This window comes from Barbus barbus (genome assembly GCF_936440315.1).
Source record: "Barbus barbus genome assembly, chromosome: 15".
Taxonomy (NCBI): domain Eukaryota; kingdom Metazoa; phylum Chordata; class Actinopteri; order Cypriniformes; family Cyprinidae; genus Barbus; species Barbus barbus.
Window position 1 is genome coordinate 19,244,894 of NC_136743.1, and position 23,172 is coordinate 19,268,065.

The window sequence follows — 23,172 nt, forward strand, 5'->3', positions numbered from 1 at the left end:
AAACTAGCTCAAACTTGAAGAAAAAAAAAAACAAAACAAAACAATAAAACATTTGGGGTGGGTTGGTTTAGTAACATTTCCTGCACACTGTGCCAACCAAACATTACTCCACCATCTGGGTCCTAGTTTCCTCATAATAAAAAGGAAGAAGAAAAGAAAGTATAAGAAAGAGTGATTGAGGTTAGTCTTATTATATAGTTGGCTGTCAGAACTGTATACTTCACAGACTCCACCTTTAAAAAAACTACTTTATCTAAAACACTGCTTTGTGTACTGGGCGAGTCTGCAGCTCTAAAAGGCTTTTGGGTGATAATTCACCTTTATCCAGTGCGTTCATAAACGTCCAATGAAATACGCAGCTGACGCACGGAAGGGAACATCTCCGTCATCTTGACTGCTGAACTAGTCGGAGCAGGTCGGACAAAGAGTCGCATATTTTAACCTCACGCTGAAGTCAGACTGCTCTGGACAGTGCTTAATGGACACTACATTCCTTTGCTGAAACAAGACTGTTTGGTAGCGATTGTGCATTTGACTTTTGTAGTCCGTTTCCTGCTCAACGACAACTTTTGACAAAACTAGCGTCTAAAGCAATATGACAATCAAGATAAGGACAGCGCGCACTTTTCCATCCCAGTGAAAAACAGCATAGAGACAGTAAGTAGACCGTTTTACTGTTTTTATCTGGGTCTTTGAGGCATATTTCTTCCTACTACCTAGAAATATACTATTCCTAGGGGCTGCAGGTTAAATGAGTTCAGCAGTTTAGCGTTTCAGACTCTGTCTGCCTCGTATCCTGACATCAAATTACTGCATTATACGAATTATAATACTTCTATTTTAAGACAATGTTTCATTAGCCTGATAATATCCATTTCAGAACAACCTATAAACGTTTTCAATTGAAATTTACAGGGTCATCGACTAAATGGGTGCATTTGCATTCTGAATTGGTGATTTTAAAGGTTTACTCATAATAATTTAATAAAAACTATAGCCATTTGGCCTTGTTGTCTTGGCTTTACAAGGCACTTCTTAACTGAATTTAATGTTGACGTATATTAAAACAGTTTTGTGTATTTGTAGGGTCGCCCCTTACTGATAAATCTAACAAAATATGAATTGAAGTCATGAAGATTTGTCCTGAAAGGAGCATTATTTGTAAAAGTCAAAATAAAGACAAATAAAATACTCTTTTTGTGGAATGACCCAGCGATGCAATCAACTCAAAGTTAGAACCATGGGCTTATTAGCTTATATAGTTCTTAAATCCATTAAATGGTTAACACAGACAATTCTAATGATTAACAGCTGACAGACTCTATTTCTCACGCACTACTCTGAGAAAATAGCAGGCATCAAATAAAGCAGTGCTCGAACTGTGTGCATGCCACTGGGAGTTTAAAAACAGAATTGGGCTATTAATAACATGTTGGTAGCCAAAAATGTTTTAACCTAGAATTAGGAATCACATCTGAAGTGAATGGACACGTGTTTCTCATGCCACAGAAACATGCAAGTCGTCGCAGTGAAGTGCTATTTCAAACATAACACACTCTTGACTTGATTCGGACCTTTCATGTTGTAACTTGAAGCCACATGTGGCTAGCAGGTTGGTGTCGAATTATGAACAGTCAGTACATGCACTCTGCATGGACTAAATGCAAATCTCCTCAATAAAATAGTGTTCATTTACTTTATCTTGGAGTAAACACCCAAGACCTTTGAAGAATGTTGAGACATGTAATAGACTCAAATTAATTCTGTTCAAACATGCACTGGTTTCATATGCACTGACTGCACTACTCTTTATTACAGGGATGTTTAGTCTAACTGAAGTTGCCTCCCTTAATGACATCCAGCCGAACTACCGTATTCTGAAACCATGGTGGGATGTGTTCATGGATTATATTGGAGTAATAATGTTGATGTTAGCCATCTTTTCTGGGACTATGCAGTTATCTAAAGACCAAGTGGCTTGTCTTCCCATTCTTGAGGAAAGCACAAACCCTGAGGCAGCACAAAATGGTCTAGAATGTTCCACATCAGTTCTGGGGACCGCACCCTCAACAACCAGAGACCTTCCTGACAGTGTTGCGCATGAACTCATTAACACTCAACCTACCCCTTTAAAAGGGGAAGATAGGTGGTCTCAACCTCAACCCAGAGGGCGAAAAACAAATCTGGACTATCAGCAGTATATTTTTGTCAACCAAATGTGCTACCATAATGCCCTACCATGGTACAACAAATACTTCCCTTACCTTGCCCTCATACACACTATAATGCTAATGGTAAGCAGCAATTTTTGGTTCAAGTACCCAAAAACCAGCTCAAAGATTGAACACTTTGTTTCCATTTTGGGGCGGTGCTTTGAATCACCATGGACAACGAAAGCATTGTCTGAAACCGCTTGTGAAGATTCTGAGGAAAAGCAGAGATTCACAGGCGGTGTGGTTTTCCAGAAACACGTATCCTCGGAGGACAGCAGTCAGTCTACACCATTGATGGAAACTCCAACAGTGCAGTTTCCAACCGAAAAGCTCATTGCAGAAGCTCCTAGCCTGACCACCTTGGACAAAAAAGATGGAGAACAAGCCAAGGCTCTTTTTGAGAAAGTGCGAAAATTTCGAGTCCATGTAGAAGACAGTGACTTCATCTATAAACTCTACGTGGCTCAGACAGCGATAAAAGCACTAAAGATCATTTTGATCTTGACCTATACATCAACATTTGCTTCGAAGATCAGTTTCTGCCATATATGCCAACCTAAAATTGAAAGTTTGACTGGGTACAATCAGTTCTTCTGCACGCACAACATGGCATTCATGTTGAGGAAACTTCTTTTCACTTTCATGGCTATGATATGTCTCTATGGACTGGTGTGTTTGTATACACTCTACTGGCTCTTCAGGAGACCTCTTAAGGAGTACTCTTTTGAAAAAGTCAGAGAGGAAAGTAGCTTTAGTGATATTCCTGATGTCAAAAACGACTTTGCATTTCTTCTACACATGGTCGACCAATACGACCAGTTGTACTCCAAACGATTTGGCGTATTTCTCTCTGAGGTGAGTGAGAACAAATTACGAGAAATAAGCCTTAACCATGAATGGACGTTTGAAAAACTACGTCAGCATGTGACATCCAATGCTCAGGATGAACAAGAACTTAACCTTTTTATGCTGTCAGGACTCCCTAATGCCGTATTTGACCTCACCGATCTGGAAGTCCTCAAGTTAGAGCTTATTCCTGAGGTCAGGATTTCAGCCAAAGTTTCTCAGATGACCAACCTACGAGAACTACATCTATATCACTGCCCCGCTAAAGTCGAACAAACTGCTTTCACTTTTCTCCGTGACCATCTGCGATACCTTCACATTAAGTTTACTGATGTTGCAGAAATCCCACCGTGGATTTATCTGTTGAGAAGCCTCAAGGAACTGAATCTGATTGGGAACTTGAACTCTGAACACAACAAGATGATCGGTTTGGAGTCCCTTAGAGATCTGAGACACTTGAGGACGTTGTACCTCAAAAGCAATCTCAACAAAATACCAACTAATCTAACAGAACTCTCGCCACATCTCACCAAACTGGTGATACACAATGATGGGACTAAATTACTGGTACTGAACAGTCTCAAGAAGATGACCAGCCTGGTTGATTTGGAGCTCCAGAACTGTGATTTGGAGAGGATCCCCCATGCTATCTTTAGCTTGGCTAACTTGCAAGAACTGGATTTGAAGAATAATAATATCCGGACCATTGAGGAGATCATCAGCTTTCAGCACTTGAGAAGATTGATGTGCCTCAAGTTATGGTACAACAAGATCACTGCCATTCCACCATCGATAGGCCTAGTGAAGAGTCTGGAGTCCCTCGTTATCTGTCACAATAAACTGGAGACCCTTCCTCCAGCTTTGTTTCATCTGCCCAAACTGAGGCACCTTGACCTCAGCCACAATTGCATCTCAAGTATACCAGTGGAGGTTGGATACCTTCACAACCTTCAGCATTTTGCGATCATTGGGAACAAGGTAGAAGTTCTGCCTAATCAGCTGTTTAAATGTTCCAAACTAAAAGTTTTATGTGTAGGTTATAACAGCATCAATTCCATCCCAGAGGCGATTGGGCAGTTAGTTCAGCTGTCCCATCTAGAGCTCAAAGGGAACTGCTTAGATTGCCTTCCATTCCAGCTTGGCCAGTGTCGCCTTCTTCGGAAAAACCTCCTCTTTGTGGAGGATCATCTTTTCGACACACTGCCTCTGGAAGTCAAGGAAAGTATCAGTAGTGATTAATGGACTGATGGACATTTCAATTCTGCAAAAATTTCTATGGGCCTGTCATCAACATTATGGTCTATAAACGGGCCTCAAAGACAGAAATGCAACATACAACTGGAACATTGCAAACACCAGGTTTGTGTTTGTTTCTGTTTGCCATTTGTTTAGTTTAAATTATGTTCTGTTATACTTGTATATTGTTATTTACATACATTTTTGTTGTCATATTGGACATGCAGGCTGATGAATATTTTAAAGAGACGGTGCACCCAAAAATGTAAATTCTGTCATTATTTACTTGTCGTCCCAATCATTACTACTGTGGAAGAAAAAAGGACATTTTTAACATTTTAAATTTTTTTTGGTTCATTAATGGGGTCCAAACAACATCAGACCCCACTGACTTTCATTGTATGGACAACAATACCTATAAATATAATGACAGAATGACCATTTCTGGGTGAACTATCACTTTAAGTATTGAAAGGTCAGTAGTTCTCAGCAGTTTTCAGTGAGGTCTTTTCTTCAACTCTTTACTTATGGAAACAATAGCAACTTAGAATACATTTTATGTTTTTTATACAACATTAAACATGTAAATGTATCATGTATTTTGATAGATTTGTCCTTTGAGTTTAGGAGCAGCACTTCTCAGCATTTTATAAACTCCAACAGACAAGATCTGACATGAAAGATTTGATGAAAGTTCACCTTCTCTTTAGCAATAACAGCAATATTGCAAGATGTTTTTGAGTCAGAGAATGTGTTTTTGTATTTCCTTTGTTAACAGTGAAACATATGAAATGCTTTTGCTGTATTGTGCTGATAAGAGGCATATCAAGGACTAAGAACTGCCAGAATGGGGGGTATACACCCTGCACCTCATGATTAGAACCACAGTGACCTTGTAAAGCGGTCCACTGTTTACTTGCGCGCTGTCATTATGATTATATTTTAGAAGCCAATGCTTGTCAAAGAACATCTAGAACAACTGCCCTTAACATTCTCTGTTGTGTAATTATTAATCCCTTTTAACCATAATTATTAAAAATTATTAATTTTTTTGTTCTCTGATTGTTATTAAATGCTGTGTATGAACTTTGATACATGTTACAATGTTTTTAAAATCAATTAGATTAACTTTCAGTTTTAGCACTAAGGGCTAATATTACAAAGAACAATACCTGCAAAAATATCATGAATGTAAGTAAAGAGGTTGTGTCTTGTTTTTGTACTCCAACTGATTTTGGCTTGGCATTCAGACTTATTCTGCATATTCTAATTTACTTCAGATTTAGTACTTTACATACTACACTTCTGCATACATACATGTTTCTACTTGTTTGCTTTCTTTTTTTTTTTTAAACACATTGTTGGTTTATAGAGGATTTGCCCACCCCCTTCTATTTGGTTTTACTGTTGTTTCCCATAGGCATTTCTATCTTGATAACTGTTTATAGTTACAGCTGGTGAAAAATTTGCAAGATTTGTTTGAAGACGACAAAAAACATTTTATTCTGAACAGCAAAATTGTTTATAGTGATTTACATTTTTTCACATAAATTACCTAAAAAGGTTTATACCCAAAAATATTTGAACCGTAAAAAATGGCCTACACAATAACAGTTAATGTTTCTTTTTTTTTGCACACGCAGCAAACTTACAGATTAAAGAAAAAAAATCAAAACGGTAATAAATGAAAAACCAAAATGTTACCAGAAATGGTGTAAACAGAGTTATGACATGCATACGGTCCGAACTGCTAATACCAATAGACTGGGTTGTTTCACCTAATGACTGGTGTCTTGGCAAACTTCTGAAGTAAATATATAGACTTACACTTCTACACATATGCATCATGTGCACCTTTTAAAATCCATGGATGGGACAAAAAAAAAAATTGTGTTGGTTTTCAAATTAAAATGGCTTGTTATAAAATACACATACAGTATCATTTCAGTTTTTGTAGAGCATAAATCTGCCTTGACAGAAAACTCAGTGTGAGAAGGATCTGAGGTAAAGGTTGTCTTTGGGTGGGTTTCACTGAAATCTCAACATATTCACCCACCGTTTGTACGTTCTTTGACAATGTTCAACACCAGCACAATGTAACGATATCTAAAAAGCGGTCTGTGATAACAATGGATCCTCAATAGGAGTAAAAAACTGAAGTCCTTACTGATGGCAATATAAAATTCAAATGGGAACTAATTTTACATACAAGTGATATTCCAAGGACAAATTGTGTGTGTTCCTGGGCTCATGAGGATATTTGCATCACTGAAGGTTGTGCCTGTGGTACGGTGTTGGGCCAAGAGTCCTTGGGGAAGGAGGTGACTTCCACCATCCCTGCCCCTGTGTGCGGTACAGCAGTATTCATGATGTGCCTCTGTAAATGCTTTATCCAGTCCTCCTGCACTGACAAAGGGCCCTGGAAGACTAGATCACAAAACCTGCACACGGAAAAGGGAAGAGACAAAACAACCTCAAAGTATTTTTTATAAAAGTAAATATGTATGAAATTCATGTAAAATATACAAACACACACATATAGATATACACAAAATAAAAAAGTATATACTGTACATGGAAAGTATCTAATGTTTCAAATTACTTCTATAAAAAATAAAATGTCAAAATACACATGAAATAATGTTCCATCATTAATCAGTGTAGTTATGTAAAAATGAAACACTTATTCTGACCTGTACTTAAAATATATAAAACAAAAAGTGATTGTACCAAATTGAATTATACGTTAAATGATTCAAATAGTCTTGCTGACAAATGGGTAAAACCTTGTAGTTTGAAGGTTAGTGGCAACGACAGGGAAAGATTTAAAGCAACAATTTGTTTTTGGGGGCTATGATGTGATCCTTAAATAGAATCTTTTAATGTCATCTAATAATTCTTGCTCTAAATGTGTCTAACAAGATTGTTGTTGTTGTAATATGACCTTAGGTCTGTTTCCAAAATTAAATCCTTGAAAGTGGTTCTGAAATTAGTGAGGGTGCTCTAGCCTTAATGGACATCTATTGTCATGTACATTTTTTGTCCCATCCATTGCAATGGTTATCACTATATCAATCATTGCTATTTCGAGAGTGAATCCCGTATAGGCTAAATATGCTGAATCGTTCCCGAATTTCTACAGCGTGTATGTTTCCAAAAAACAAAAGTTTCATACAAATTCTAAACGAATTATAGCCTATAAAGCACACAAAGGGCGCTCCTTTTATAATCACCAAGAAGCTGTCATTCATCTTAGTTCATCAAGATCTCACAAAGTTGTGTTGTAACAAATGAAGCTCTCTAAACAGCATAATGTATTTTTGATGCTCTCCAGAGTGCAAACACAAATACGCACTGGATAGTTTGCCAGATCTTGAAATGAGGGTGCTCAGCACCCTCTAGCACACCAGTAGAACTGGGCCTGAATGAACTATTGTTACACTGAATGACATTTTAGTGGCTGTAAATCATAGTAGAAATGTATGTATATAAACGTTTTTAAATTATTATATAAAATATACATTTATTAACATTTGTAGCATAGAGGTTACCTGCAAGTAAGTCTATAGATTTCTTCTGGTGTGTGCAGCAGAGGGTACATTTTCTTCTTCGACCCAGACCTTGATCTTTGCTTTCTCTGTTTACAGTCAAAAGCTGCAATAATAATGTATTTATTAGAAATTATACAAACAAAATAAGGGCATTTTTAAAAAGCACACCATAGGCTTTCACCTATGCTGACATTGAAGTTTTTTTTTTTTACGTTTAGCAAAATCTGTTATATATATATATATATATATATATATATATATATATATAGCACCTATTCCATATATTACATTCAGTAATCTTTCATCCAAAAGTGCACCATGTTCCATACCTTTCATAACTAATGTAATGTAAATATCACTTCCCTTGTGGTGAACAACTGGCCGCCATGTTGAGATCACATGACCAGCCGAATAACACTCACTTGATCTCAGTAACCCTCGATTATTGGACAGTTGAGTATGAATAAATAAAATATCATTATAACAATAATTCTACAATAGCATCATGCAGCAACTATAATCTGAAAAACCATCAGGTGTTTGTATAAATGTCTGCTACCAAAAGCACCTGAATCAGATGATCAAAAACAATTATACTTGTTTTTTTATAATATATATATTTTTATGTTACTTGTTCAGTTTCTTCCATGTTACTTGTTATGAGAAATTGGCACAGTTAAAACAGAGTTTATTCTGCAGAAGATGGTAGATCAAAGTTGACGGTGAAGTGCAGCATCCGTCATAAACAGGAAGTCAAATATGAGTACAAACATGCATTTACATAGGAGGAAAGAAAGATACATACTAGTTCCGTCCAGAAGAGCTTTTTTCTTTCTATGTGCATATGCCCTCAAATGATTGGAGAGACTAACACCACTGTGAAATGTGGTATTACAGTGCACACACACTTTTCTATTGAGTTCACTTTTATCTGTAACAGAAACACAACATATAAAAGGAAACACTAACAGTCATTATAAATACATTAACATGTTATATTAATATAAATGGACAAGTATATAGAAATATCTGCTATCTATCTATCTAGAGCGAGAGAGACATGTTTCTATAGCAGACAGAAATTTATGGCTATGGATCCTTTTCACAAACTATGATGACATGGTTCTATAGTTATTAAATAATAATTATAGCTTTTTTATTTGTTTAATTATTGTACATTTTTAAGACTATTATAGTTTAAAATATATATATATTATTTACATTATTGTACATTTTAGAGACTATACTTTGTGTTAAATTACAATATTGCTCATGGGTAACCGTAAATTTGATCTGTGTCTCTTGAGACTGTAATCAATCTCTATACATATTTTCTGGTTTGGATAGTCATGGAAACACTATTGTCAATTTTCTCTTTTGCTATTTGACCAAATAAATATGAACTAATTATATTTGTTGTAGTCTCCCATTTATCGATATAGAATTTCTCAACTATGATGACTTCTGCTTCTGAGAAACTCAAAACAGTGATCCATAGTCAAAATAGGGTATAAAAAAGAAAAATAGCGTTACATTTGAAACATCAATTATTTGCTAAATATGAGGGTTATTAATCGTTTCATGTTGTTTAAATGGATAGTTCCCCTCAAAAAATTATTCTGTCATTATTAACTCCCTCATGTTGTTCAAAACACGTATATTTGTTATTTTTTGAAGCATACGAGTATGGTCAAACATGAGTGAGTAAATAGCTAGAGAATTTTTTTATTTTACATGAACCGTCCCTTCAGTGAAATATTACCTGCTAGTGAATTTGGCACTGCTTTAAAAGGTTGTATCTCCATGCCACAGTCTCTGCCTGAAGATAGAAGGATAGCCTTTCTTGCCGTGTGGGATGAGTGCTTAGCTTTGGTCTCTTCATGGGCTCTTCTTTTCTTCAAAATTCCAATCAGATCACTTGGTGGTGGGCCTCTAATGTCTATCCTTTTCTTTTCCTCACCATCATCTTTCTGCTGTTTGACAGTAGATGCAAAGGTTAAACCGTTACTCAACCTAATAGGATGGAAAGAATTGGTGCCGCGGCACTTCTTCTCAAGAACCTGTAGCTTCATCTGAAACTGTTTCTTGTCACGCATCAATTCTTTCAATATGATCACTGGAGATTTAGACGTGGTGGAAGACGGTTTGCCCAGGCGCTTCAGGTGGCCTCGTACATGGTTGGACAGCCCAGTCCGTGTGTCAAACCACTCCCTACAGAGAGGACAGATGAGCTCTGTCTGTTGGCAGTCAGTTTTCAGCTCTGCTGGATGATCAGTCTGGGATGTATCCTCTTCTGCAACAGGGAAACCATATGTAATCAGCTTAATGTACAACAGATATTTATTGCTTAGAAGCCAATTCAATTTATCTAAACTAAAACTGAAAATGCCTACACTAACTATCCTGCATGTTAGCTAACTTGCAACACACCAGTTGTGTGGGAATTTTAACACCTTAAAGGTATCTTTAAACATCCATATTTTACACCTATCAGCAATGCTCCAACACACACCTTTCCTGACTATGAACAAATCAAGTACATTTAGAGCACCTGGAATGAAAAACAGCTCAGAGAAGCGAAACATCAGCAATGGAACATTGCTCTTCTCAGTGAATCTCCAATCTTTCCATTTTACTGCCTTTTCAATTAGAAGTGATTATATCTATTAAATTATATAACTGCCATAACATCTGGAAGATGGGTATGTCTGATTTGAGTGTGTCACGCCATACATGAGGTGTCATACATTCTTTTCAATGCCCATTTTGTGTGTATGTAATTATTATACACACAATTTGGACAACGCATTCACAATTTTTATATACAAAATATTTTTTGTAAAATTGTACTTGATAAAATTAATTTTCTGCATATCGAATGGACTGTATAATAAGTGTATGAAAAAGCACCGCAGAAATATACAAGCCTAGTACACAAAATATTCTATGGATGCACTAAAATAAAATATTCTGGCCAATACGCATTAGCCGATAATTATTTTTCCTAGTTATGGTCGCTAGCTGGAAAACCAGCTGCTAATTAAAATATCTAGCCTAAAATAAAGCTTTATCTGAACTCTTTGATTTTCCTCCCATTTTCTTTTGCAACTGACTTTTAAACCTGAAAAAAGTAAAGTATCATAAGTAAAGGCTTTTCTGCAGCACACATTATTGATTTTATTAACAAATGGAATTGAAATCCTCTATATAGAGACAAGAAATTATGTCAAGTGTAAGAGAGGCATCACCTGTTTTGACTTGCGGCTGTGTTCGTCGTCGGACTGGAGGTACTTTTTCAAGAGAAGTCCCCTTCGCTGCAGCATTCCGTACTTTCAGGCCAACTCTGTGCAAATGTCCTCTTATATGATTAGAGAGGCTAATTCCTGACTCAAATACAGCAGGACAGTATGGACAAGCCTTCAGATCTGTCTCAACATCTGAGCTCGGTTCATGCTTTACAACTGTGATCGCTTCCGAGATTTCTTCATCCGTGCATTCATCTTTGACAGAAAGCATCCTTGGGGAACTGTGGTTTTTCCCATAGTGACCAGTTGAAGCACCAAGACTTGCTTTTGCAGGTGAAGTCTGTTTTTTCACAAAACGTGCATTAGCATTCTCGTTACTTTCACATTCTTCAGGTCCAAGATCATCATTAGAATCACACTTAAAATGACCGTTGCTGATCATTTCTTTACTCCTCTTGGATGTTTCAGGTTTCTTCAAATTTTTTCGGCATTTTGGGAAATCTAAAAGAATATCTTGGCCCTGCATATTGTGGAATGGAGTAGACATTTTCCTTTTGGAAGGTGACTTCTTCAGTGTTTGCTTTTCCAAACTTATATGCATATAGTTGGTATTTCCAACATCTTCTGAACAAGTAATGTTTTCATCAGATTCAGCAGTTCCTTTAGTGTTCCCTTCTTTAGAATGAGCTGATCTTTTCAGACCCTTTAAGGGGGGTGAACTAGCACCTGTTCCAGAGAACGTGGTCTCGCAATTGAGGGAATCGTCAAGACACTCTGTTGTACTGCTTCCATCAGACTCCTGATGAGTGTTGAATTTGGAGGCACTCTGGTTACTACGTTTCTTTCTGGATAAAAGTGTGTGAATTGATTTGTCAAGTTTTGATTGGCCTCGGACACCTTTATTCATCCACACTTTTTTCTTTCGTACAAGACCACACGTCTCATTGGACGACAAGCTTTTATTTTTGTCCGGTGCTCGGATCTTCACTGACAATTTTGCCGACCTTGCTGTTGGTTTTGCACATGATGTAAGAACATTGCAAACAGAGAATGACTGTTCAGCTGGAGATGGTTCTTCATCACTATTGTCAAGGGAATGCGAGGATGCCTGTTCTTCTATAAACTGCGGTCGACATGAAGCCTCAACATGACGTCCAATGATGTTTTTAGTTTTTCTTTGAAAAGAACGGGAGAAGGAAATTGGACATACTGATTTATTGACTTTCCGCTCCTGAAATCCATCTGATTTCCAAACAGTCAGATCAGACCCACTGATGCCATGTTTATGAAGCAAATGGCGTCTTAGTTCAACTTCATTCATTTCGACAAAATCGCACTTATTACAACTATAATACCGCTTGTCCTTCTCGTGGGTCTTAGCGTGTTGCACAAAGGTGTTCGGACAATTCGTTCCAAAGGTGCACTGGGGGCACTGCAACTTTGCATCTTTACCTTCATCTTTAATTTGATGCAACTCATTTATTTCTTCCGTAACTTTCCGTCGCTTGTCCCGGTGAACACTTATGTGATTTAACAACGAACCCTGATCATGGTAAGACTGTCCACATTCCTTACATATGAATGGCTTTGAACTAGTTGTGTCTGTTTTACATGTAATTTGTCTGTGTCCTTGAGATTTCTTTTTAAAACCACTGTTACGGGGAAAAAATGTAGGTTCCTCAACAGAACATGAGTCTGATGGCAAAGTTTCTCTAATTAATGCCATCTTTTTAGTCTTGCTAATAGGCTGTTTTGCTGGTTTGGCAAACAGGTGTTTGACTGCCTCAGCAGCTCCATTAAAATACTTGGTACGTTTTACAATGGGTGACTGTAATTTAGATGGTTTCCTTGGGGAACGTGTCTTCTTAACAGGACTGCATTCTATCTGGCTTCCTTCACCCAGGTGATCTTTTCTTGATTCAAAATTCAACTCAGGGTAGACGTCCTCTGAAGGATCAACTTTTAACACCAGTTTTTCTTTACGTTTTCTTCTTTTATGGCCGAGTGGTGAAGGAGCTCTTCTTTTATGGTTGATGGGTGAAGGGACAGGGGACAGTTTTCCCTCCATTTCGAGGCCATTATCATCATCCCACAGGAACTTCATAAATTCTCTTTGGGGATTCCAGTTAAGGTCATTTCCATCATCATAATGATCTAATGAGCTTTCTGGAGATTCTGTATCAAAGCCCCATATGCCCCTATGCTCCACATCCTCCGCAGTCAACGTTTGCCTGATTGTTATTTCCCCCTCTTTTCTGAGTGGATCAGGTCCTTCAAAGTGGACATTGGTTGTGACTGAATTCTGAGCATGTAATGATCTGGGAAGGAATCCTGGTACATTTTTTGAAATATCCAGCAAGATTTCATCTGAGATATGGGGTGAGGTGGATCCATTGACATAAGCAGCCTTGGCTGGTCCATCTGAGCAGATGGAGTCCATAAAACCAACAGTGGTCAGGAGGTCTCCTTGGTCACTGAGTAGTGCCATGGTCTCTTGAGGACAATGCACTGATGGTCCTGATGTAGTTCCCTCTGCACAGAATGCCTCGCTGTTCAAAAAGTCCTGAGAGTTTCTTGACATGGAGGTGTCATTTTCCCCTACTTTGGCACTCTCCTCCAAACCAGACATTCCTAGGAGTCCTAAGGACTGTTTCTGGGGACAAAAAAAATGAGATGAGCATGCATATCAATACATTAGGGCTGCCACAAATTACTATATTTATTTCGATTAATCTATCAACTAATTTAATGATTAATCTAAACGATTAATTTCCCACAAAAAAAAATCAACAATTGTACTTATTTAATAATATTTGGTTTAATAATATTTTATTAAACCAAATGAAATCCAAATTTCTATGAAATCCTTTAAAGCAAAAGTAAAGTGCAACATAGAGTGCAAGTGTCCATCTCAGTCCAAATCACTGAAATCAAAGTTCAGTATTATAGTACAAGAATGACAACATATCCACGTGTTCTAGTCTAATAATAACATTATAATCAAAAAACACTTTTTAAAAGGAGTATTTAGCAGAAATATTATTTACCAGAATTTATTTAGGTGAAAAATGTAAATGTGCAGTATTTCTGATAAAAAAAAGAAAAAAACTTTTGTAATATAGAATCAATTAATTGGAGATGCTTTTGATTATTAAAATTTACCAGAATCATTAAAATGGAATCCAGAAAATAATGGAAAACAGAATTTGGTACAGATAAAACTGTAAAACTCAATTAAATAGACAGGCTTTTTAATTAATAACATTTAATTTAACCATTAAAACAGAGTATAGAAAAATGAAAATAGAAAAAAACTGAATTTGGAAGTAAAACTGATTTCATAGGGCCTTATATATTTTTTTCTTTTGTGGTAATAAAAAATAGATGTAAGTGAACAATAGCTTTTAAATGGCTTTTTTTGTAAGGTGGGAGGAGTTGGATCTAGATCCAACCATACCCTCTGGATCTTGTGTTCTGCAGTGAGTACCATCTCGCTGTGTGACGCACGCAAGTAACCTACACACATGTACAGGTCCTTCTCAAAAAATTAGCATATTGTGATAAAGTTCATTATTTTCTGTAATGTACTGATAAACATTAGACTTTCATATATTTTAGATTCATTACAACACAACTGAAGTACTTCAAGCCTTTTATTGTTTTAATATTGATGATTTTGGCATACAGCTCATGAAAACCCAAAAATCTCAAAAAATTAGCATATCATGAAAAGGTTCTCTAAACGAGCTATTAACCTAATCATCTGAATCAACTAATTAACTCTAAACACCTGCAAAAGATTCCTGAGGCTTTTAAAAACTCCCAGCCTGGTTCATTACTCAAAACCGCAATCATGGGTAAGACTGCCGACCTGACTGCTGTCCAGAAGGCCATCATTGACACCCTCAAGCAAGAGGGTAAGACACAGGAAGAAATTTCTGAACGAATAGGCTGTTCCCAGAGTGCTGTATCAAGGCACCTCAGTGGGAAGTCTGTGGGAAGGAAAAAGTGTGGCAGAAAACGCAGCACAACGAGAAGAGGTGACCGGACCCTGAGGAAGATTGTGGAGAAGGACCGATTCCAGACCTTGGGGGACGGAAGCAGTGGACTGAGTCTGGAGTAGAAACATCCAGAGCCACCGTGTACAGGCGTGTGCAGGAAATGGGCTACAGGTGCCGCATTCCCCAGGTCAAGCCACTTTTGAACCAGAAACAGCGGCAGAAGTGCCTGACCTGGGCTACAGAGAAGCAGCACTGGACTGTTGCTCAGTGGTCCAAAGTACTTTTTTCGGATGAAAGCAAATTTTGCATGTCATTCGGAAATCAAGGTGCCAGAGTCTGGAGGAAGACTGGGGAGAGGGAAATGCCAAAATGCCTGAAGTCCAGTGTCAAGTACCCACAGTCAGTGATGCTGGTGTTGGTCCACTGTGTTTTATCAAGGGCAGGGTCAATGCAGCTAGCTATCAGGAGATTTTGGAGCACTTCATGCTTCCATCTGCTGAAAAGCTTTATGGAGATGAAGATTTCATTTTTCAGCACGACCTGGCACCTGCTCACAGTGCCAAAACCACTGGTAAATGGTTTACTGACCATGGTATTACTGTGCTCAATTGGCCTGCCAACTCTCCTGACCTGAACCCCATAGAGAATCTGTGGGATATTGTGAAGAGAAAGTTGAGAGACGCAAGACCCAACACTCTGGATGAGCTTAAGGCCGCTATCGAAGCATCCTGGGCCTCCATAACACCTCAGCAGTGCCACAGGCTGATTGCCTCCATGCCACGCCGCATTGAAGCAGTCATTTCTGCAAAAGGATTCCCGACCAAGTATTGAGTGCATAACTGAACATAATTATTTGAAGGTTGACTTTTTTTGTATTAAAAACACTTTTCTTTTATTGGTCGGATGAAATATGCAAATTTTTTGAGATAGGAATTTTGGGTTTTCATGAGCTGTACGCCAAAATCATCAATATTAAAACAATAAATGGCTTGAACTACTTCAGTTGTGTTGTAATGAATCTAAAATATATGAAAGTCTAATGTTTATCAGTACATTACAGAAAATAATGAACTTTATCACAATATGCTAATTTTTTGAGAAGGACCTGTAAATAATTACAGCGCATATACTGTGTTAGAACTGCATCGCAAAATTATTTAATTAAATCATGGCGTATGAGAGTTCACGATTATGCTTAATTATTTGGATGTTTTATGGATTCTCGTCCGTGAAATGTGCCACTTATCTTGCCAGTTAGCCGACGCGAGCAAAATGAAGTCGATGATTTTAAAAAATTGACTAGTCGACTAAAATCGACAAATCGTGACAGCTCTACAATACATAAATGAATTAATGTTAACTTAGAGACTTAGAGTTGGAGCCATAGCATGCCCATCTTATAGAATTAATTTTAAGGTCGGGACACACCAAGTCGACAGTCGAACGTCAGACAATTTCAGGCCGTCTTTGAACATCTGTCGGGCTAGTTTGTTTGGTGTGTTCCATTCGTCGGCTCTCGTCTGGCTCACGTCGGTGGCAGTTTGCCCGATTCTACATGTTGAATCGGCGTCGGGGCCATCAGGACCGTCGGCGAGAGAGTGAGAACTCTGATTGGATGACCAATGAAGAAAATTAACAACACAACTGATATTCAAAATGGTAAGCAAGCGCTGCTTTGTTTACATTTTGTATATCTGCATATATCTCGTATAGGCCTATCCTTATTTCGGTTTCTCCTTTTGAATGACGAATATATACTATTGATAGCTGCTAATATAGACAGCTAATTCCTGTCACGCAGACCGCACGTGTTAGTTTGCAGTCGGCTGTAGTCTGTTCGGTGTGTTCAAGCACAGCTTTTTGGTCCGAAACTGCCGACGCGAGGAAACAACACCGTTGGTTTTCGTTGCTGCCAGTTCTTTGAAGTCGGCTTGGTGTGTCCCGGCCTTTAGGATTTGAAAAAGAAAATTCATTATATGACATGTGCTACAGTAAAACCATTAAAACATCCACAGACAACTTACTTCAGTGAAGCATAGACAATATGACAGAGGGCAACAGTTGCGATTGTAGATCTGGGTGATAAACGATATCATAAGATCGCTATAAAATTTATGTGGATAACGATGATAAGCTCTGGACATGTTTACTTGATATGGATTAATCTAACAGCAGAAATAAACGCGACATGAGCCAGTCAATGCTTGTCGTTAACAGGCTAAGTCTGAATGTTCTGCATGTCTTTGTGTGAATGAATGGCGCAGTTTTGTCCGATACACAAACTTAAACACATGTAACACTCGCAAAGATTTTAGCATCTGCATTTCAATATATGAGGACTGACCAGCTACAAGCTACTCAGAAATTAATGTAGTTAAGCTACATTCAAGCTACCCTTCTGAAAAAGTAGCGAGCTACACTTCAAGTTACTATCAAAAAATAGCTAGCTACATTGAAATTACTTACAATTTATTATTATTATTATTATTATTATTATTATTATATAATTATTATTACAAATAACTGAATAATTGTTGATCAAGAATTATAATGAAGTAAATTGTTTGGCGTCTACAACAACATATTGTAATGCAATCAAAGAGTAGGGTGAATTCAGGTTGACTGGGACACATTTTCCAAGTCATTTTAATGACAAAAAGTGTCCCAATCATTTGATTTTGTAAGCTATCCAATACACACAATAATAAAATAGTTATATTATCTCAAACTGTCAAAATGCAAAATTGCTATAAACGTAACATCAATGCAAGAACAAAATGTATGTAACAAACTACACACGGAGGAGTCATAAAATAAGCAGGTTAAACTGACTGTGAATACTGACTGAATGGAGATGCTCTGAGATGTCAATCATCAGCTGCGCGCATGAACACTGCGCTTTGCATGGAATCCCGCCGCAACCATCCTTTGCCAAATGATAAGCACACTACTATATCGCAATTACATTTTCTGTTCAATTAGTGTTCATTACAAAACCGTGGGGGACAGATTATATTATGACGGTTCATCATTTTATATTGAGTGTAATAAAGCAGGAAAATGAATCAGTTTAAAAAGGCTAAGTTCACCTCCTGTATGTGCTTTAAGTCTTCGACATAGACCGCATGTTAATCTTTGTTTTGCATAAACTACAGTTGATTCATGTGAAATATCCACTACTGTATATCTTTTGCAAAATTATCAGACGATCTCTTGTCGGTGGACAGACGGTAAAGCCGCGAGACCCGTGATATCACAACAGATGGCGGTAGTGAACAAATTTAATTTGCGATCTCGTCAGAAGACGACGCTGCGCTGCTTCAATGCATTATGGGCTCGTGACTCATCAGAACGCAAAACGGAATGTAGCTTTTGGTCAGGCTACCCCGCTATAGAGTAGTTAGCTACTGGAAAAGCTACACTGTTTTAAAAGTAGCTGAGCTACTGTCATGCTACTGAAAAATGTAGTTACGCTACTTGGGAAGTCGTGGCCTAATGGTTAGAGAGTCGGACTTGTAATCCGAAGGTTGCGGGTTCGAGTCTCCGGCCGGCAGGAATTGTAGGTGGGGGGAGTGAATGTCCAGCGCTCTCTCCACCATCAATACCACGACTGAGGTGCCCTTGAGCAAGGCACCGAACCCCCAACTGCTCCCCGGGCGCCGCAGCATGGCTGTCCACTGCTCCGGGTGTATGTTCACGGTGTGTGTGTGTTCACTGCTGTGTGTGTGCACGTTGGATGGGTTAAATGCAGAGCACGAATTCAGAGTATGGGTCACCATACTTGGCTGAATGTCACTTCACTACTTCCCAACACTGACATGAGCACATGTACTTCATCTCCAGAGCTGCCCTGAGAGTCACTTCAGAAGCTTTTCACAATTTAATTTGAGAAAAATACACACTGAAAATTAAAATAAACCTGAAAGACATTCACGACGACCCGTCAAAATAAAAGTCTGGTTTAACTTGAAGAAATTATTACAGAAATAGATTTTTAAGGAACATCATACAACCAAGGTATTTTTTCATTAATTTATAGTTATACAGTGCTGTTAAAAGGTAGCTGTCTGTGGACAAACACAGGTCTTTACATTCATTCTCAAGGTCCAACAAACATGTGGAAAGCATTTCCTTCCCCATTAATGGTAAATCAATATCTTGATTATTAGCAATATCACATATGGAAAAAAAAAATATTGTAATAATATTTTAGGCCATACAGCCCTATGCCATTGTATGATAGGTCAGTAACACTACGGCTTAACAAAGGACTAGTTACTCTGATAAGATTCAACATATTTTAGTATTTTAAAATCAGCCCTCATTTACATTGCAGAGATCTAGAATTTGTAGGAATCATGCACTTCATTTAATCTACAATGCAAAATTGGTCAAATTGTTGCTGCATTGTATTAGTCCACAATAATATGTTGTTTAAGAAATTTATATCTAAATATATAATATAAATATATAAATACATTCTGGTTTTCTCTGATGTTACCAAGGTAACATTACATTATCTAGCTATATTAATAAGGCCAGATTCTGTTGAAATGACACAGCTTCAAACAACACTATTGTATATGACAGTTATGGTAAGATGTAGTTATTTTCACTGTTTGTACTTTGTATTTACGCAAGTATTGTAAGTATTTGTAATTTTTTAAATCTGTATTAGGGGGTTGCGATATATATAGTCTGCGATAATATCGTAATTGTTGTTTTAACAATGTGTGATTTGACATTACCATTCAAAACACCCCTACTGAGTGCACGCATACATAACGTGAAGTCTAGACTAGTGCGCGTGTGCACTTTTGATTGGCAGTCGTGGCCTAATGGATAGAGAGTTGGACTTGTAACCTGAAGGTTGTGGGTTCGAGTCTCAGGTCCGGCAGGGAGTGAATAACCAACACTCTCAATACCACGACTGAGGTGAGACACTTGAGCAAGGCACCGAACCCCCAACTGCTCCCCGGGCGCCGCAGCATTGGCTGCCCACTGCTCCAGGTGTATGTTCACTACTGTGTGTACACTTGGATGGGTTAAATGCAGAGCACAAATTCTGAGTATTGGTTACCATACTTGGCCACACACCGCTCCGCTTTTTTCCTCCCCCCTTTTTCACTGCATGATTCAGTCTAATAAAATGCATTTAGAATGATCATAAAATTCAAGATATGGGGACAGAAAATGTATATATTTATAACATATCATATAACTAATCAATATCACACAAATAGTGCCATTTTTTTCTCCAAAAATTACAATAATTACAAATGTAATATTGATCGTTTATAGCAAACAAAAAGTTAATTAACAGACTTACATTTTAGACACCATATTGCTTGTTTTTGCACTATTTCGAAAACAAAAATAATTCCAAACACAGCCACAGGGCTGTTTTGCGTCTCTGCGTAACATGATGGTGTTTCGTTCCTGAATGAATCAGCCGTTTAAATGATTCAGTTCAATCGCAATGACTCACTTATTAACAGTGACTTGCTGCCACCTGCTGGCGGTTTTAATTTCACAGTTAAAGTTTCTTTTTATTATTTAAATAATTTCAAATAACAGTATTCAACGTTTTAGGTTGAATCAAAACATTATTTATGCATTTGTAATTGCAGGCCAAATGCATTCATGTTCTGCACTAAACAGTAGTGTGTATACATCTAAATGTACCAAGTAGGGCTCGCTGCAGTCCACAAGATCCAGGGACGTGGTTGGATCCACATCTAGGGGGTGGAGATTGGTAGGCTTAGGGGTGGAGATGGGGTGGGTTTAGGGATCAGGGGTGGAGATGGGTAGGTTTAGGTATATGTAAGGTGGGAGGAGTTGGATCTGGATCCAACCACGCCCCCTGGATTTTGTGGGCTGCAGTGAGACGCTCCTCAAATGTACGGAGACCGAAAGAGCTCAACACGCTGCAAATTCAGAAAACACATGCAAATAGAAAAGGCACCAGCAAATCAAGAAAACATCTTCATCAGTTTAAAAGCAGGTGCTGCATTTGTAGCGCTTGTGTTGTCAAATTGATGAAGTTGTTTACTTAATTTGCAGGTGTTTTTTCTATTTGCAATGCGTTTCTTTATTTGGTTGTGTTGTGAGCATTTGCAGCGCGTGTTGTCAAATTGATGAAGTTGTTTTCTTAATTTGCTGGTGTTTTTTCTATTTGCAGTGCGTTGACCTCTCTCGGCCACCGTATAAATGCCACTTCAGATGCAGCTTCTGTGTTTCTTCTGCACTGCAAGATAACGGTAGTCCTTAAGATACCAGCACAATAACACACTCAGCAAAATATCGTCTAATTATCGTTAACGATAAAATCCCAGAAAATAGAGATTTTTTTTTTTGTCAATATCGCACACCCCCAGTCTGTATTCTATATTACTGTGGCTAGTTACGAAGTTATATGGCAACTGTAAATTATATAAACTATTGCCATTGTCTGGTAGGATGTTAAAAAAAGTTAATAAAGTAAGTAAATATTTTTAAATTGTTGTTTTGTAAATGATTTTTTCTTTGAAAAACTAGACAAAACAGTAAAAAGCACATTTTGGCTATTCAATTTAGGCAATGGTGAAAATAAATTGGCAAAATATATGGGGGAAAAAATGCGAAAAACCATGTTCGGCCTTCGGCCCAGTGTTTCCTTTTTTTCAGCTTCGGCCATGAATTTTCATTTCGGTGCATCCCTAAGTAACATATAAGTTTTTTTTAAAAGTTAAGTTTTTATTTGGTAAGATATAAGTGCACTACCAAGGTTACTACAAAAAATCTATTATTAATAATAACAAAAAAATACAATTATTAATGTGGCCAATCATGGCTGCTCATTATAGCTGGTTAACAACATCAATACATGCTACATTCGACGGCTGATTACCAATTTCATCAAAATTCAAAGCAAGTTTCAACATGTATAAATTTAGTAAGCCAATCAATCCCTATTTTACATGCAATATGGTAAGTACCCCCAACTGGTTGGTCTTGCATGCTTACACAAGTGAAAGTGGAAATGACACAAAACTAGACAGTGTTTTAGCCAGTAATACTATAACTACACTAAAGAATATGCATTATACATGCCACCTTATACAGAGCAGAAACAAAGATCCCAACTACATGCATAAAAATATGAGAAGGAATTCAGATTGTGTATGTGCACTGTGACACATTGTACAATAAATAAATAAATTAATTAAACTACTGACAACATCGTACAAATAATTACCAACAGATAGCAGGAGAAAATCTCTTCATATGAAAATGATATGTAAATCACATACTCCGAGAAAAGTACCTTTAGTAAAACATTTATGTCTGGATGTATAAACAACACGTTTAAAGCCATTAACAGTTGTCATGGTATTGTTGGTGTGATTCAAGTTCTTAAAAAACACATTATATCTTTGTGGATCAAGTTCTATATTGCATAATTAGTGGTTCACAAAACATAACATACATTCAAACCTGCAACAAATTTACTCATACACAGTATTTTTTAATAATTCAGAGATGCAGTACAGATCAAGATTTACGTGCATTAATAACTTATACTTATCACTGACATCTTTCTGTTTAGGCATTGCTGTTACTACATACTATGAGAGTGTGCTAGCAAGGTAGCAGTCAAGCCCCATTATGTTCAACATCAAGCTTAAAACCACTTGCTCCTATCAAAATATTGGGGGCACTTTGACGGCTTCACCTTTTAATGTTGTTGCCAAATGCATTTTAGCCTACCTTTCTGCAGCTGCGATGGTGGACAATAACACTGAAGTGAAATCATTTCATTTTTGCTCGCTCAAGCTTTCCATTTATTGCGAAGCCGCCATATTTGCTCGATGGTCCACAGACAAAGGCATTGCGCCTCAACGAGGGGGACTCCAAAAACTTGATAAAATGTATTAAAAAATAATGTTAATATTGTGATTGCCCACTGACAACTACTTATTTATAACATAATCTGACATAACATAAACATGTTGGATACGTTTAGTCGGGAGAAAATTAATTATTTGTATGAGTCATGTTAATAATGCCCCCCAAACAAAAAGTGGACTATTCCAAATAG

At 37.5% G+C, this 23,172-nt stretch overlaps 2 protein-coding genes across 5 annotated transcripts; one reads left to right on the forward strand and one right to left on the reverse strand.

Moving 5' to 3' along the window:
• The first annotated feature begins 371 nt into the window (after positions 1 to 371).
• Positions 372 to 6,217, forward strand: lrrc8da (leucine rich repeat containing 8 VRAC subunit Da). Its single transcript, XM_079435944.1, has 2 exons — positions 372 to 657; positions 1,819 to 6,217. Exon 2 carries the CDS (start codon positions 1,821 to 1,823, stop codon positions 4,296 to 4,298), a length of 2,478 nt encoding a protein of 825 aa, XP_079292070.1. The 5' UTR covers positions 372 to 657; positions 1,819 to 1,820; the 3' UTR covers positions 4,299 to 6,217.
• Positions 5,777 to 22,961, reverse strand: znf644a (zinc finger protein 644a). Of its 4 annotated transcripts, none has more exons than XM_079435942.1 (7): positions 22,842 to 22,961; positions 11,095 to 13,744; positions 9,907 to 10,139; positions 9,609 to 9,816; positions 8,652 to 8,777; positions 7,847 to 7,949; positions 5,777 to 6,736 (listed from the first exon to the last, which is right to left on the reverse strand). In XM_079435942.1, exons 2-7 carry the CDS (start codon positions 13,718 to 13,720, stop codon positions 6,544 to 6,546), a joined length of 3,489 nt encoding a protein of 1,162 aa, XP_079292068.1. In that variant the 5' UTR covers positions 13,721 to 13,744; positions 22,842 to 22,961; the 3' UTR covers positions 5,777 to 6,543. The 4 variants fall into 4 exon arrangements, with proteins under 4 accessions (XP_079292068.1, XP_079292067.1, XP_079292066.1 ...); XM_079435941.1 differs by having other exon boundaries at positions 9,609 to 9,819; XM_079435940.1 differs by having other exon boundaries at positions 9,609 to 10,139.
• Between the last annotated feature and the right edge of the window lie 211 nt (positions 22,962 to 23,172).

Coding starts and splice junctions, on each gene's coding strand:
- znf644a (XM_079435940.1), bottom strand. CDS start 13,720: ATGTCTGGTTTGGAGGAGAGTGCCAAAGTAGGGGAAAATGACACCTCC. Junction 10,140..11,094: donor ACAGCCGCAAGTCAAAACAG/GTGATGCCTCTC, acceptor TCCCTGTTGCAG/AAGAGGATACATCCCAGACT. Junction 7,950..8,651: donor AGCTCTTCTGGACGGAACTA/GTATGTATCTTT, acceptor TTATTATTGCAG/CTTTTGACTGTAAACAGAGA.
- lrrc8da (XM_079435944.1), top strand. CDS start 1,821: ATGTTTAGTCTAACTGAAGTTGCCTCCCTTAATGACATCCAGCCGAAC.